The 17739-nt window shown below is 34.9% G+C and overlaps 3 protein-coding genes across 3 annotated transcripts; 1 reads left to right on the top strand and 2 right to left on the bottom strand.

Moving 5' to 3' along the window:
• Positions 1-8003: 8003 nt before the first annotated feature.
• On the top strand, positions 8004-12215 carry LOC105329955 (retinol-binding protein 4). Its single transcript, XM_011431460.4, has 2 exons — positions 8004-8303; positions 11813-12215. The coding sequence occupies exons 1-2, from the start codon at positions 8039-8041 to the stop codon at positions 12196-12198; spliced, it is 651 nt and encodes a 216-aa protein (XP_011429762.3). The 5' UTR covers positions 8004-8038; the 3' UTR covers positions 12199-12215.
• A 491-nt stretch (positions 12216-12706) lies between these two features.
• On the bottom strand, positions 12707-14364 carry LOC105329954 (retinol-binding protein 4-B). The gene is made up of 2 exons (XM_011431459.4): positions 13990-14364; positions 12707-13172 (listed from the first exon to the last, which is right to left on the bottom strand). Exons 1-2 carry the CDS (start codon positions 14237-14239, stop codon positions 12817-12819), a joined length of 606 nt encoding a protein of 201 aa, XP_011429761.1. The 5' UTR covers positions 14240-14364; the 3' UTR covers positions 12707-12816.
• A 1453-nt stretch (positions 14365-15817) lies between these two features.
• LOC105329953 (retinol-binding protein 4-B) lies at positions 15818-17308 on the bottom strand. Its single transcript, XM_011431458.4, has 2 exons — positions 16945-17308; positions 15818-16721 (listed from the first exon to the last, which is right to left on the bottom strand). Exons 1-2 carry the CDS (start codon positions 17207-17209, stop codon positions 16351-16353), a joined length of 636 nt encoding a protein of 211 aa, XP_011429760.3. The 5' UTR covers positions 17210-17308; the 3' UTR covers positions 15818-16350.
• Between the last annotated feature and the right edge of the window lie 431 nt (positions 17309-17739).

Genomic DNA, 17739 nt, shown 5'->3' with positions numbered 1-17739 from the left:
ATGAGCAGAAGTTTACATCATTTAAACTGGTTAGGGAACCAGTTTCAGGAGCTGCACGGGCTGGTACGGGCTACTGTGAATTTGATGTACAGGGCTTACATACATCATTGCAGGGGCTGCCACGCAGTGATGAGGAAATATATCGCGTATACAGAAACTAAAATGTTATATACATACATGTATATCTTTTACAAACAGAAGCTGGATTAGCGCTTTTCAGTACTATGAGTACTTTGATTTATAATTTTTTTGAATCTTCACATAGCGGAAGGAGTGGCAATATTTTTTCATAAAAAAGAATCTGGGGGAATAAGCCGTTGCAAATGCCCACGACCTTCTCATACCTCTAATAAGAAGTAATAAACGTACGAGTTAACTGGGCATTTAAACGGTGGACAGTATTGTCCAAATGAAAATGTCAAAAAAAGGCGTAACTGTGCTTAAATTTTATAGTATTTACATATACTTTAAAGTGGCAAATTTGAAATGACAATCACGTACTCATTTAAAGAGTTAAATACAAAAATGTTGATTACTTTCTAAAAATATTTTATTTACTAATTTACCTCAGTCATCATATACAACCCCTAATGCAGGGGAGTCGACAAAGAGTATGGGGGAGTCGATTCCACCATTTGTAGTAGTCGATTTTTTCCGGAATTTTGGTAAAGTAGGTATTTAAAACAAGTTTTCCTTAAAAAAAAATGAGTGGCGTCGGAATCAAATTAAAAGTGGCGGGGGGGGGGGGGGGGCTAGACTTAGCTGAGTTAGCGACCCGCACCCGCACCCACCCCCCCCCCCCATCCCCGGTTCCGACGCCTATGATATATACCACACGGAAAACAGCGGTAGTCAAACCACGTATAATAAGGGGACTTGTTATTCGTCACTGGTCATACTTTGTGTTGGTCATTGGTCCGAGTGGTCTATGTGTCTTCTGGTACAACTACTATGCTTTTTCTTTCACAACAAAACACGCATTTGTAATGTGATTTTCCTGCCCATACAATTGGAAGTGAAGTACATGCCTAGTTAATCGTTGAATTTTCATTAGGCACACACTGTACGTTTGACTTAGCTTGTATTCTGCATTTTGAGCACAATTACATGCTTTTGTCCAGCATATGTCCCTGTTGTGTTAACAAGACTCTCAGGGATCCAGAGATGGAACGTTTTATCTTGCCAGTTAATAGTTTCTTGCATGCACAACAACCATCTGTTTACAATATGAAATCGTGCAATCTTAAAGAGAATAACATACATTTCATATTTTTTAAAAGTAGTAGAAAACGCATATCAAATAATTTCAAGTTATTATTAGCAAATTTTTAATTATTAAGAAAAGAAAAATACATTTTAACAATGTATATTATTAAGTATAAAAAGAAAATTACATTTTAACAATGTAAACAAAAGATTAACACAAAAAACCCCAAAACGCGTACGATTCGAACACCCGCTTTTACATTGACATTTGTTCAAAGAACTCTTCGCTTACCCTACGAAAGCCGAATAGGGCCACATAAAAAAATATTTTTATCTCGTAATTACGAGAAAAGATCTCGTTATTACGAGTTAATTATCTCGTTATTACGAGAAAAGATCTCGTTATTACGAGTTAGTTATCTCGTTATTACGAGATAATTTTCTCGTTATTACGAGTTAATTTTCTCGTTATTACGAGAAAAGATCTCGTTATTACGAGAAAAGATCTATATAAAATGGTGCGTTTCTGAAAAAGAATTCGACTTGATCACACTTTAAGTCTATCTTTTTCATTCCAGAAACGTTGATTCAATTTTGATCAATATTTAAAAATAACAACGATCATTATTCATTAATTTCTACATATCAATATGATTGGATTTGACATTTTATCTGGTATTAATAAAAGGAAAGAACTTTATGTAATTTTTCTATTCAACTTATACATGTATGTATTATAATCCCACTCCGAAGTAAATACCAGGTAGTTCTATAGTCGTTAAAACAGTTTTATTAGTTACAGATAACTTTAATGACTATATAGTTTCAGTCATGGATATGGATACACAGGATTTACCCGAATTTGTGTTTTATATGTTCATACACAACCTACATGTATATTGAAAATACTTGATTTTATATAAACATTTTGGAGTCTGAAAAAAATAACACGTATCCTTCTTAATTATTGACATATATAGTTCAATGAATTTTTTAATCAATTTGCTTTGCTAATTCTTCTGAAATTTCTTTATAACTGCTTGGTCTGATTTTATATCAAATTATGCGTTTTAAACGATGATCATGCTAAGTAAGTGTATATTAATAGACATTGCAGTAGTTCATACACTTTATATAAAAAGAATAGAATAATGAAACGCGCCATTTCAAAAATAGATCTTTTCTCGTAATTACGAGATAATTAACTCGTAATAACGAGATCTTTTCTCGTAATTATGAGATCTTTTCTCGTAATTACGAGAAAATTAACTCATAATAACGAGATCTTTTCTCGTAATTATGAGATCTTTTCTCGTAATTACGAGATCTTTTCTCGTAATTATGAGATAATTAACTCGTATTTACTCGTAATAACGAGATAATTAACTCGTAATAACGAGATCTTTTCTCGTAATTACGAGATCTTTTCTCGTAATAACGAGATAATTAACTCGTAATAACGAGATCTTTTCTCGTAATAACGAGATAATTAACTCGTAATAACGAGATCTTTTCTCGTCATTACGAGATAAAAATATTTTTTTAAGTGGCCCTATTCGTCTTTCGTACTTACCACTACACCACCGATTCGCTTGTTTAGAGGATATAATATAGCTGATTCTATTTTTATCAGTATTACGCAAACAACTGGACTTAGCCATTTAAAGACCAATCTTAAAAATCAAAAGAAGAAAACTTACTTTTTAGCACATCGTCGGTGACCCACGTGTGATTCACATCGATTCTCTACATCATCACGTTTGAGGAAACTTGTGGACTCAAAACCGTGGTTTGCGACGATGTTTTTAGCATAGAGTGGGTTTTCGTACCATTTTTTGGAAAATCGAATAAGATAAACGTTAATATGTGTTATCAATATTCGTTCTTTAAAAAATGGTACGATGACCCACTCTATGAAAAAATATAATTTGAACATCCGATTTCTATATCATTTTTGTTGCCAAATTAGCATATAACTATTTTGTTGTCTTAATAGCAATTAAATGTAAAGTTACTTTTTGTGGGTTATGGCAGCACTGAATGTATATGATTACATATGTTTAATAAATGTAACAAAAGTGAAATTTGTTAGAAAAAAAAAAGTAAGTTTTTTTAATGGACCTATGTGGTTTTTTGCCTCGGCTTATTCCCCCAGATTCTTTGCCTTTAAAACTCTAAATTTACATAGATCTGTCGAATTTTATTAATGATCATGGAGCATGACAACAATATTATTACTGTAGTATATGTATACGCCCCAAACTCAGAATTCTACGAATTAACTTCTTTAAAAATTGTAATGTACAAAAATAAAATTAAAAAAAAAAGGTGGGAAAATAGTCAGGGAAATGATACAAAGCTTTGATTTATATGGTATGTGATCGGAATTATAAAGCCCAGCAAAAAAGGTCTAACTTAAATATATATTTTTACAAATCTTTCGAAGAAGGTAAACTTTTCACAACACAAAAGTGCTCAATTTTATCACTGATATATAAAAAAGGATCTCTAGATGAACAAGAAAACTACAGACCTATCAGCTTAACTACAATGTAATATAGATTACAAAATCATAGCTGTTTTTGTTTTTAATTTTTTTTTTTTGCTAAAAGACTACAAAAAGTAATGGATGATATCATAAATGAAAACCAAACAGGGTATGTTAAAGGTAGATTTATAGGTAAAAATTCAAGACTTATTTTAAATATTCTAGAAAACTGTGAAAATAAGAACAAAGATGCCATATTACTTTTTGCTGATTTTCATAAAGCCTTCGATTCGGTTGAATGGGATTTCCTATTCATAACAATACAAAAATTCAATTTCGGACCAAACTTTATAAAATGGATACAAATACTTTACAAAAACCCATCTTTTTATGTGAAAATAAAAATGGCTGGCTGTCAATGTAGATGAAATGTGGAATAAGACAAGGTTGTCCAGTGTCAGCCTTATTATTTCTATTCGTAATGGAAGTATTGAATCTATAAAAAAAAAATAATTGTAGAGATATAAAAAGTTTTAAAATTAATTCATTAGAAAAAGAAATCAAATGTATACAACATGCAGATGATAGTATATTTCCATTGGAAGATCAATTGTCATTGGAAAATGCGCTAAACATCGGACTCAAATTCAAATATGACGAAAACCGAATGCATCATTTTAGGACCTCACAAGGAGAGATAAGATCACCAAACACACGTATGGCAGATAAAAATAAATAAAAAGATACATTAAAATGCTTAGGCATATATGTTTGACAGAACAAAAATATATGTAAGGGAAAAAATGTAAATTAAAGAAATTTGAAAAGATTATGGATTCATGGAGATGTCGAAAACTATCTTTGGGAAATGTCAAACTGTAAACTCGCTGACGAGGATTGTCCAAAAAGTTCGTGGACCCGTGAAATTTTATTGAAAATAACAGCGCCATTATCAGGAAAGTATTATAATTTTGTAATATAGAGTATAATAATTTATATGTATAAAAATAAGAGCAATGTACATTTTTGTAATGGAGTTATCAATGTATATACATTGCCTATACTGCAGTACAGGACGCACGGCCCAGTCTGACGTTGAGTTTTAACGACGTTTCTATAACGTCGTAGTCCTGGGTCTACCTGAGAGTAATATGCCGCATTCACCGTTTGGTCAGAAAGTACAATCGCATATTCCATTAAAATATCACTTGTGCCACTTGTGGAGAAGTTTTGAAATGTTTTATAAAAACTGTAAACATTCATATCTAATTAAAAACTCAATTACAAAGATTGGACAATTTCTACGGTGGGCCGTGCGTACTTTCCGCGACCCTTTAATGCATTAAAATTTTACATTATTACTATGAAAAACATTCAAACCCACTTTAGTTTGATTTGAAATTTAATGACTAAGATTTAGATATACAATATGTATAAATAAAACCCATTTAAAATGACAAATATCCACGAACTTTTTGGACAACCCTCGTATTCTATCAAAAATCGTTTTCATTGCAAAGGTTTTAGAAAATACGGGCAATGATTACATAAAAAAATTAAATAACCTAATTTCTTTTTCATTTTTATGGGGCAAACGTGAACGCATCAAAAGGCCCACATAAATTCGAGAAATAAAAGAGGGGGGTTATAGGAATAATTGACCCAGAAATCAAAATTAAAGCTACTAAAGCAGCTTGGATATAAAAAAAAACTTATACAAAAAATGAGCAATTTAAGTAAATTTTTAAATACGTGGTTAGCATATCATAAGATGAAAATCGACTACATTTTAGAATCAAATCTAACAAACATTTCTGATTTTAATAGTCCGAAAGGACTTCAACAACAATTATACAAAGGGGTATTAACTGCATTTTATGAATGTAAAACTCCAAATAACATTGACACTATTGACAAAATATTACGAACGACAGAAAATTTGGTTTAACGTATACTTTAAATACCAGGGAAAAACTTTATATTTTCAGAACTGGTACGAAAGCGACTTCCATTATGTGAAAGACCTTGTGATTGATAATGGTTTTAAATCACTCAGTGAAATAGCTATTATATTATAGTCAAAAGGAAATTATCTTTGTGAATATTTAACACTGAAAAACGTTTTTCATTCTAAAATAGAAAATGATACATGCATGAGGAGGGATATAACTATCGAAACGATTTTCAATTTAAATTACATGTACAAGGAGAAATAAACGATATCAGTAAAACGAAATCTGGCTTCTTCTACAAAATCCCACTTGATGACAAATCCCAAAAAACCTATCATGCAGAGTAAATGGGAAAACGAATTTAGCGACTAATCTCTCTGTGTTGGCGAAGAACATATGATAAAAAAAATTGTAAAAATTTTAATGAAAAAAGTATTGCTGAATTTAAATTTTAAATTATTGCACAATCTGTTGCCAAATAATCTATACCTTAGCAAATGGAATAAAAATATTGATAATTATTGTACGTTTTGAAAATACAAAAAATATGTTTTCGATTGTATACTTGTAGAAAATATCTGAAAAAAGTTTCTGTTATACTTGAAGTAAATATTGCTTGGAAACATAGTAGTATCCTTCATTGCATGTAAAAATGTTTAAATACAAAATGAAATGTAAAACAATAGAAGAAAATATCATAAATGAATGCCTTATTTTATTTTAAGGTCATCGCTTGCAAGCTTTTTCCTTGTTAATAAGCTACCTCAAAATGTCAAATTGATTATTGTATACTTTAAATGCTTTTTGAAAAGATTTAAATTGTAAAATATGAAGAAGAAAAAATGTACATTGTAAACATTATCAGAATAAAATGTCCTAGAGGCCGACCTGCCCCTCATACATTCATGCGGTAGGACAAAAAGAACTGTGACTGTGGAGGCAAGTCCTACCGCATAGTCTCGCACTGTACTTCGCTTTTTATGTTTTCTATAACCATAATTGTCAAATCCTATGCCCATATGCAACTTATTTATGTCAACATGCGAGTTAATCATGTTGACATGTGACTTATTTATGTCAACATGCAAGTAAGTTATTGACATGCGAGATATTTGAGTCAACATGCGAGATAATTATGTTGACATGCGACTTATAGTCGCATATTGACATAAATATATTCCAAGTTGTATGTTGACATAATTGTCTCGCAACTTGACATAAATATCTTGCATGTTAACAAAATTAACTTGCATGTTCACATAAATTAGTCGCAAGTCGACATGAAAAAGTCGCACGTCTACTTAATTTTTACTTTATTAACTCGCATGTGGACATAACTATGTTGCATGTCTGCTAATTAAGTATCTTGCATGTCAACACACATAAGTTGCATACATGATGTCATAATTTTGTTGCATTTTGCATCTTTGATGTAAAATGGTATCTTTATATGTAAAATCACTTACTAAAGCCCGTATCTGACAGATACGGGCGTTAGTAGAACCATGTTAACAAGAGCTTGGACTTTGGGTATTTGTTTGTGACGTAGGCCTGTCTATTTCATTGTCGGCCACTCGGCCATGCGTCTTTGAAGTCAACAAGATTTTCTGGGGGTTTTTTTTTGTTTTTTTTAGCTATGACTATGCAATCAATGCATAATTTACTTGAGAGTTAATTGCATTATTTTTAATTAAGTTGTTTTGATGCAAGAAATTACTAGCAATAGTTAGTTAGTTACGTTTTACCGAAAGTGCAAGGTCTTGTTAAAATGATTCTTAGGGATTTTACCCAGATAAAAAATCTGATTCTCTCAGATGATTTGTAACTTGCATGTCAACATATTAACGTCAAAATTTATATTGCATATAGGGGGCAGAAAATGTATGCAACCAGAACTTTAATTTATATAACCAGTAGTGTTAGAAAAATGAACATTGAATCATTCCATGAAATCGAAACATTCAATACGCGTTTGTAATATTTTGATACACAGAAAGTTTAGAAAAAGTTGAGCAGATTTTCATATTAAGTTTCTTTTCTAAATATTTCACCTTTCCGCACCATGCAACAATTTTGATCGATAAATAAGCACTGGTATAAAGAAATGCGTTGCATTTGGTCACTGTATATAGATATAGGTCTCCTTGTTCCCGGCCTTGGTTCCATGCGCATACAACATGATTACTGTATTTTCCAAACATATCATAAACACGATCTGATTTACGATAAATATTTATCGTCTTCTATCAACAGCGCGGGGATCAAAAATTGAACTCTCTTGACTCGATCTGACTGCGATAAACCCCGCCTTGATCTGAAGCTGAATCTCGGCCTTAACTTTTTTACACTCAGACTCCCTCTCACTTTCTTATTTCCTCACTCAGCATTCAAGATGATACGGTCCCTGGTCATCCTCTACCTGTCCGCTCTTGGTTTCTTGCTCCCAGTCCTGGCGCAGGGGACATGCGTTATTAATGATTTTGAAGTGCAGACCAACTTTGTCCCAGAACAGTTTAGCGGGTTGTGGCACCTGGCGGGGTACAACCGAATGATGCGACCCGTTACTCGCCTACCCCCAAGGATTGCGAAAATCACCACGCGATACGTCAAGTCTCTGTATGCCCTGGGAGAAGATGGAAGAGGGACAATCAGAAGCAGTAAGGGCATTTTTGTTGAATCGTTTTGAAGTTTTACTGTTATATAAAGTTTTTTTCTTGATTGTATTTGAATGTTTCATCATCAAGGTTCAGACATGTTCCTTAATTGTACTTGAAATTTTAAATGTAAAAACTATCTTTTTATTAAACATGAGGGCCTTTTCATGGATCATAAAAAGAGATAAATGACATAGAAGAAACATGTTTTAAGCATAGAAGATCATATATAAATATGGATAGATAAACAGAGCTATGATTTTAAACCTCTGCTTGATTTCTCTGTGAAAGCTACGCTCTACAATTCTTTTTCGAATAAATATTTTTTTGTCTTAGAGCGCTAGTTTGTGGGTACCTTTACATGAAAAATATTTTAATGCAGAAACTAGTTTACACAAAGGTACTATGCGTGGCACATGTATTGGTGTACAAGAATAGCTATATATAATATTTGGAATACAATTTGTTACTCCCAGGATTATGGGAAAACGTGATTAGTATATCTTCCAAAAATGGATGAAAAAATATCATGTTTTTTATGCCTCAGGACAAAGATAAACCTGTTCTGTATGTTATATTACTTGAAACGGGTTAAAAGGAATTTAAAACAATTAAAAAAGGAATGTTTTTTTTACAATTTAACAAACAAATAATGGTAAAACGTGTGTTGACTCCGCGAGAGAAAGTACCGTACATTTGGGATAGAGACAGGGGTCTACAGTAATTACATGCTTTAAAAAACCCTTTAATACGGATATATTGTGTATTTTATTTGTATTCGTATTTTTTGGGAGGAAACGACAATAATGCTTAGAAAGCAAAAGTGTTTTTACTTCGCTTCATGAAAATGAGCAATACATTTAAATAACATAAATAACTGTAAGTAAACAGTCACCCTGGGGAAGTACCGACTGAGTAAAACATTTCCGGTTAAGCGCCATCTATAAATTTCAATGAATTCCCCGACGATTTTGGTTGAATCAAACTTTCAATTTAAAAATTTAAATTTAAAGAAACTTAATTGTACCAGAAAATTACCTTTGTAACATTAAAATCTGTGAGCATCTTATATAGGTCTTTAGGGTATCTAAGCTGAAGATCAAAATACCGATGAAACGACGAAAATAGACTCCCGTATATACATGTACATGTATTGACTGGGGGTCATTTTTCTACGTAGATAAATGACCCACTCGGTAGTAGAATACTTGGATTACATTTTATAATTCTTATCCGAAGAGTCATTTTTCTCCGTGTGGGTTGTAGGAAAATGACCCCGTAGAATATTGACTATATATTATTTCCAGTATATTTTTTAGGGTGAGTACAGGGGTATTGGTTGGGAAATTACCTTGCCTGCTTGATAAATATAATTTTCTTCCGTATCAGCTTGTTCGCATACTCAGCTTTAGTAACCCTTTCTGATCACCCGTTATTGCCTATCATCATTATCATAGTCTGTCTAATTTTTCAAATTAAAAAAGAAAAGATATGTCAGATTTCGAGAATTGGATTACACTGAATATTAAATGTTCCACTAACATTACATCTTAGCAACGGAAAAAAGACGTACCTTAGAAAACAACTGAATGTTTATAATGGATTATTAAGATAGGGGCAAATCTAGAATTTTTTTTTAAAAGGTTGGGGGGGGGATGGTTGATAATATAATGTAATTTATACAGCCTTATGTAATTTATACTTTCCTTGGATTTTCCATGCAAAATGTCCTAAGCATTCATACTCGTTTACAGCAGTTTCCAAAAGTAGAAACAACAGCTGTTGTTTTATTACCATTCTTGAAAAAGTGACCTCTAACTGAGTGTATCTATTGATAATTTGATATACATGTGTCTTTTACTAATTTTGATTAATTAAATTAGTCAAGGACTCATTGACAATTAAAAATTGTTAATTAGTAAAAGACACATGTATGTGTGTTGATAAGTAAAGCCATCGTCAACGTGTTGCATTCTGCATACTGAAAGTCGAGAACGGGGGTCCTCTACAGTATTGCACTGTACTCAACTGTTCGTTACGGATCTGATTTATAATAAAGTTTATTTGAGAAAAAATGCATCTGTCAGGTAAACAGCGTTCGACAATGCAGTCAATGTATGATCGTGCCTTGTTAGCTCAGTGAGACGAAGTCGGGGGGAGCTTATGCTATTCCCCCGGCGTCGGCGTCCGGACCTGGTTAAAGTTTCTGTTGCAGGTCCTGTATCTAAATTACTACTTGTCCTATCTTTGCATGGATGATGCATCTGGACCTACGTATGGGCTCAAAAGACTTAGATGCTAAATCTGGGCCATGAATTTCAGATGCTGGAGGAGGTTAAGGTTTTTGGAGCAGGTTAAAGTGTTTAATGCAGGTGCCCTTTGATAGCCATTTCTAGGTTACTTCTGGTCCTAACTTCACCAAACGTGCATGAATGGTGTGTCTTATGGTACTGATGCACCTGACAGGCTTGAATGCTGAATCTAAGCCATAGGTTTGGGATGCTGAATGAGGTTAAGGTTTTTTTGAGCAGGTTAAAGTTGTTGGAGCAGGTGCCCTCTGATGATTATATCTTAGTAATTACTGGTCCTAACTTTACCAAACTTGCGTGGATGGTGAGTCTTATGATACTGATACACTTGACAGCTTGAAAACTGATGTTATTTATGTAAACGGGAGGTGCATCCCTAGTTCTGCCTAATCTTTCATTAGCTTTCGTTGCTCCCCCTGCCCCTCGCCAAACATGAATGTTACACGTATCGCCTCTAATTTCTTAATTTTTTATGTAGTTATGAGCAAGGTCAAAATTCTATGGGGGTCAGTTTTCAGCGTGTGGGGGTCGTAGATTTACAGGTCAGGAATGGTTTAATTTCTACTGTAGAAAAAGGACCCTACTTGTCATAAAATACTGACTCTTGGTCATTTTTTCTGTAGAAAGTTTATCCCTGGGTCAGCATGTCATGTTGTAAAGTTTGAATTTACTGGGTGGGAGTGAATACAAAATTTACAAATTCCGCGGGGGTCACTTTTCGTCGTTACACCAGTCAACTGTGTGAACTCCGAAAAACGCCATCTATCATCGAAACTCGTATTCGATGTTAATTACAACAAGACATGCCGTTTTTAAACCACTGCAAAAGCACGGAAAAGAGCAGCAAATACCGGTACATGCATACGTACTTTCAAAAGCTTTCTACTTTACTTGCTGTTAGTGAGGTACTTCTGTTTTTCAGTACATGTCTTGTCCCCTCGGATCTCTTAGTTCTTCGAGTATATATTATTATTGACAATATAAAAAATAGCAACACGTGGCCGGTTTATTCAAAGCATTTGTATTTTGTCCGTTCTGGAAGAAACAATCTGAGACATGACATAGTTGTAACGCGATTAAGTTCAAATGTGGAATATGCAAAGTTATAATTTTACATATTAAGTAACGAAATAGTGTATTTTCAAACTGTTGATCTTGATAAAAGAAATACGCTATATACATTTATGATGTTTTTTTCTTTAGCTGGACAGGTGACGGTGACTTTGAGAGATGGCCACAACTTCACTCGGTGTGAGGACGTCGATTTTTCTACCCATATGGAACAAGGATCACGGCCTGTAATGGACCTCATTCAGACCACGGGACGACGACAGGGGGCCCTGACCAGGTCTCATATTGTAGAGACGGACTATGCCAATTACGCTGTCAGGTACACATGCGAGCACGAGCTGCCAAACGGCGCGTGCGCACCGAATAAGGACCATCTTTGGATTCTTCGCAAAGACAGTGCACAGTTTTCTCTCACAGACTCTCAAATTCGAGGCTTTATGGAGAGACTGTGCATCTCTGGTGCCTACATCGAGTCACCAATGGGACCCCAATGTCCTTTTGAAGATAATCAAAAATAAACATTGTTATCCCCGAGTATGTACTTTTGTTTATCTTTAAAACATAGACACTGGAAGTAATTGTAAATATATTGTATGTATGTATAAAAAAGGATCATTCCTTTCTTATACTTGCACATACAATATGTTTACAATAACTTCCGGTGCTCATGCTTTAAACAATTTTTTTTAATCAACGTTTTCCGAGGAGCAGCTGGCGCCTGCGCTATGTATATGTATATCTATACAAGACTTTAGTTTAAACATGAATTATATTTTGAACTTATCCTTGGTTCAAACTTAAATCAAAATTATACGTTCCAATACCAATGTGAAGTTAAATCTTATACGTTCCAATACCAATGTGAAGTTAAATCTTCACATTGGTATTGGAACGTATAATTTTGATTTAAGTGTGAGCCAAGGATAAGTGATATTGACCTGCCTCTGTTAGTTAGGATATTACCTTTGATTCAAGTGATACATGTAATAAGTTCGATGACATAAACAAAAAACAAAAACGGCAATGATCTGTTCTTCTTTCAATGTAATATATATATTATAATATAATGATAGATGAGCACAAATAATAAGAACACAAACGAATGTTATTGACACATGGTTGGCCTTGCGACACTATTAGGGACACGGCTGATTGTGGTCGACAGTCTTGAGGCCCGATATACACACGGACGCCGCTATTCCATTGGCCCGGGCTTCCTCCTCTGGGGTGAGGGTACTCTTTTTAGCCAGTATCCAGATGTAGCGGTGGTCCGCATGGCACGTGCCGTCCGTCTGCTCCTTCTGGCAGGCGTACACTACCGCCATATTGTCGTAGTCTGTGTACAGAACCCACTGGTTTTGTTGGTGTGTCTGTCCGGTCTTCTTATTGTGGTATTTCAGGAACATTTTGGCCTGATTGTTATCCAGGAACTCGACTGTCCCAGTATCTGAGTAACACACGCTTCTTGTAGGGGTGATGCCAATGCGAGCAACTGAAACGAACAACATTCTTTCAATATTTGTTGGTTAAAAGAAATGGGAAAATGTACGTGTACAACGTTCAGATGTTGCATGTACGTGCATATTAGCCACAACCCCCCCCCCCCCGGAAACTGACTGCATGGTAGTCTTTCTGTTGGAAATATGGCATGTATAAAATGGTTGTTGTCCTCAGGTCTCTTTCTTTATCGTAAAATTTTGATATATGACAAAACATTTATTGCATATCTGAATCTGCAAATGAAGTTCAAATCGACAAAGCGACCTGACAACTGACTTGCAATTGAGTTTCAGCTTCAAATGACGCGGTGACTACTTTACTATTTTATAAATATTGTTTAGCCGTTTTACAACATTTATTTTATTCATTGATTGAATTGCAGCTATAATTTTCCCCTGTTCATGAAAGCATTACGTTTCACCAAAAATGTTTATTTATCCATAAAATTTTTTCAAATCTAAAACCAAAAGCATAGGTGATAGGCTGTAATGGTTTATCGTTCCGCGAAAATTATGTCCACCATAAATTCTTTACTGTATTTACACGACAAAAATGAAGTTTATCACAAGCTTAAATAAATACAAGCACTGATAAAAATCAAGAAAAACAAATGAATTAATCGATTAAGTAATAAACAGTATTAATTCAAACCTTAGTCAATTAAATTTTTGTCGTTGGTTATGTTTTTTCATGAAAAAAAATTTAATTTTCAATGAGTCAATTGACATCAAAATTAGATATTCTTAAATTATTAATTTAATAATAGACGTTTATGCGAAGATTAATGTTTTTTTGGCAGACATACTGACCATTGTAAACAAATGGCTGGTCTCCTTTCAGTCCAAACTGACTCTTTTGATCCGAGGTCGAGTAAATGGTGATTCCTTCTATGGGGGTGAAACTGTTATACTTGACGGTTTTCCACGCTGAAGTTGTGAAATTCTCAAAGACGAAATCCCCCTTCACCTTAATGTCGGCCACTTTGATTTGACACAAGGAAACGAAACTAAAAATCCCTAATTGGTAAAGCACAACAGCCAAGAAATCTCCGGACTTCATCTTTGTTGTTCTGTAGATTATATAAAGATTAACAGAATGGTTCTCCTTATATAGCAACTAATTGCTCGGATTTTTTTTTTAGTTTTAAAATTCGTGTTTAACCTTAAGAACATTTGGACAGGCGCAGGTAGTAGAATGACGCTTATACCAAGACAGTTTGTTCTGTCAGAACGCTGCATTAATCAACGCAGGCGAGACAGGTGTTTGCTTATTATTAATTGATAAGGACAAGGATGTTAAATGTACAAATTATGTACAGTCTTATCTTAAAATCTTGTATATGCGATGATAAATGGAGCTCTGTAAATAAATAAAACATTTTTAAATTTAACAATGGAGGTGTGAATTAGAACGTTTAATTGCATTTTTTATCATTAAGGCGAGTCGTTATAGCATTGTAGCTATTTTGAAGTATGTGTAGTTTCTACCAATGGTATCTATGTGATGTCTTGCAATTTTTCGTGGTCTCCATTACACCACGGTTATCAGTGTGGTATATTTTGAGTGGTGTCATGGCGTTATCTCTAAAGGAATATATGTGGTGACCATTAATTTATCATGTTGTGATGGCTATTTTCGTGTTGTTTACTGAAACATAAAATATGGTACACGTATCTCACACTTTGGGCCTGATGTCTGTTACTGTTTTACTGAGGGTTTTTTTTTATACAGACGTGGTGCCCCGTCCTATTTGTGTATGTGTGTGTGTGTGTGTGGTATTTTTTGTTAGCTTTTCATTTTTTCTGACCATCATTTCTACAGAGACAACATTTATAAGATATAAATGACCCAATTGTAACCTTGTAATTCATAATTGAACATATTGCAAACAAACGTGTTTATTTATTTGTCAATAAGTCTTTGAACATGCATCATCAAAATGAAAAAAAAACCCCTCTAGTTTAACAAACTTCGGTAAGATTTCCTCTGACTATATATGACAATTACACATTGCACGTCGACATACTAGCATCTACGGAAACTTTATTCTAAAATATTTGCAATTACGCATAATTCTGCAATTTTATGATAAATTCTGATATTTTTGTTATTCAAAACTCGGACCTGTCAAAAACTTGCAGTTTTAAATATTATCTGATGAAAAGAAATGTGTCAAACGAAACAGTGTACTCTTTATCCAATTTATAAATATATGCTGTTTAATTCAAAGACTTCGGTTCTATGTACAAACTCAAAAGACATTTTGGCACCAGCCGAATTAAACAAGTTTGCAAGCAATATGCCCTAGAATGTTATAGGGCACAAAAAGCGCTGATCTTTGGCTTTCACGTAGGTCTATGCGCGGTTTCCCGGATTACATAGCGTATATCCTGGTCAGTCCTGGGAGTAAGAAATAGCTTCTTGTCTCCGCTCTGGTGACAGCCCGTCAAAAGTGACCGAAGTGCAGTACGTTTTGCATGTTAAGTGGGAACAAATTCTTCAGCTTTCATCGGTATCAAACGAACATGTTAAAGGAAGACAAAAAAACCGCGGAGAATGCTGAAGAGATCAAGAGGACATATTTTGGTTCAACTGCAAGAATTTAATTGATGACTCTTAAGAGTACAGCGTCTTGTTAAAATCTTTATTGGGAACTTGAAACATTCATTAATTCAAAGACAATTTTAAACGGAAGAGGAAGATGTTTTTGTATTGCGGTTTTTATGATCATGTGCAGCTTTTGTTCGTCTGTTTTAATCATATAAAAAACTGATATTTTTTAATTTCGCATTTGTGTAAAATCTTTATTTGGCAAATAATCAGTAATTTGTCAAACAAATTCTTTAAAAATCGGGAAATTGGTTAATAGATTCATTCTTTGTATGAATTGATTCAAGACGTCACAGTGGCCCCATGCATAATACATAAATTATATGCTTATATACATCCATACGTCCTATCCACAATTATAACAATTGCAGCAATGCATTTTTCAGAAGAAAGGGTTGCCCATTTTTTTTCTCCGTTTTCAAAAAATAAATACAATGTATATTAATGAGACAACGCAATGTTCACATACATATACATACATGTATACACACACACGGAGGAGGGACGGGGATGTCCCGTTCCGAATACTATTCCTCGTCTCCAGTTCTTTGATTTAGTCATTACGTCATCGGACACACGTCGCTGTGTTCGATCTGTCTTAGACTGGTCATATCCAGACACATCGACTGGAAAATTTCCTGGATCCTCTCCTTCTCTGCCGCTGTGTGAGACGTACCCCTGGACAGAGTCCACATATAACTGCTCCCGGGGTCACAGGTTCCGTCCGCCGCCATTATTTTCTCACAGGCGTACACCACAGCCAAGTTCGTGTAGTCTGTGTGAAGGATCCAAAAGTTGAAGTCCAGGAATTGGTTAGTGAGGGGATTGTAGAACGACTGTCGGAGCTTGGCCGGGACCTCTGATGAATCCTCCACGCTCCCCTGGAGTTTGAGACAGAACGCAAACGAACTCGCTAAACGGACTCGACCGGCTGCAATGTAAAAACCAAACTTGAGGGATGATAGCTATTTTGTTTGAAGGAAAGCGTGAAAATATTATCAAAGAATAATAGAATAGAATATCATCGTGATGTTATCATAGAAACTAGGCTCGGATTGCAGAGCAGTTGACTATACCTTTGTTATAGACACTTAAAGAAAATGACCCCTTAAAGCTACTAGCAAATGACTCCCTCCCCCTCCCCAGGAACTTACCCAGAGTAACAGTCTTGTTGTTGTCCGCGTCCCTCGAGAACATGAGGGACACGTCAGACTTGACCACCTGCATGTCCAGCCCCTCGATGGGGATAATCTTACTATACAACACCACATTCCAGCGGGACTCATTGGCAAAGCTCTCATAATCAAAGCCGGGCTGCACAGAGATGCTGGATACCACGGGACAGGTGCCCGTTTGTGCCCGAGCGGGCCAGGCTACCAGAGCGACCAGCGAGGAGAGAAAGAGAAGCCGGCTGGTCATGTTTCTGCCGAGTGCGTCGTGGTGCTCCCAAACTTTGGTTTTAATGGAAGGACACTTCTTTGATTAGTCCAGCGCACTGACCAATGGAGGGGAAATGACAGCGGACGGACGAGGACAGACGATCTCTTGTGATGCATGTAGCCGACAGCCATTAAATGACGTCATGAATAGAAAACAAATGAGTGTACACGACTGCGAAGGTGCAAAAACACTTGTTTGTGTGATCAAATGTACAAGACACAATAACAATTCTTTATGTGATGGAATATACAAGACCCCTGTGGGCATTAACCTTCTCCCAATCAGACACAGAAAACTGCACAGTTTGCAAAATTTGTTATCAATGTTTCTTACTAGGGAAAATACAGCTAATTTACACACAGAAAGAAATAAAATTGCAACAGAATAAGTACATGTATTTAAAATACACAATGAATGTTCGTCCCTTTACTTCTACTATATTAACTTTAAACCCATGGCATAGGCGTCGGAATCGGGGGTGGGGGCTTAATAGCGACCCCCTCATTTTT

The sequence above is a fragment of the Magallana gigas genome, chromosome 3, assembly GCF_963853765.1.
Source record: "Magallana gigas chromosome 3, xbMagGiga1.1, whole genome shotgun sequence".
NCBI lineage: Eukaryota > Metazoa > Mollusca > Bivalvia > Ostreida > Ostreidae > Magallana > Magallana gigas.
This window is presented reverse-complemented; position numbering and strand designations above follow the sequence as displayed.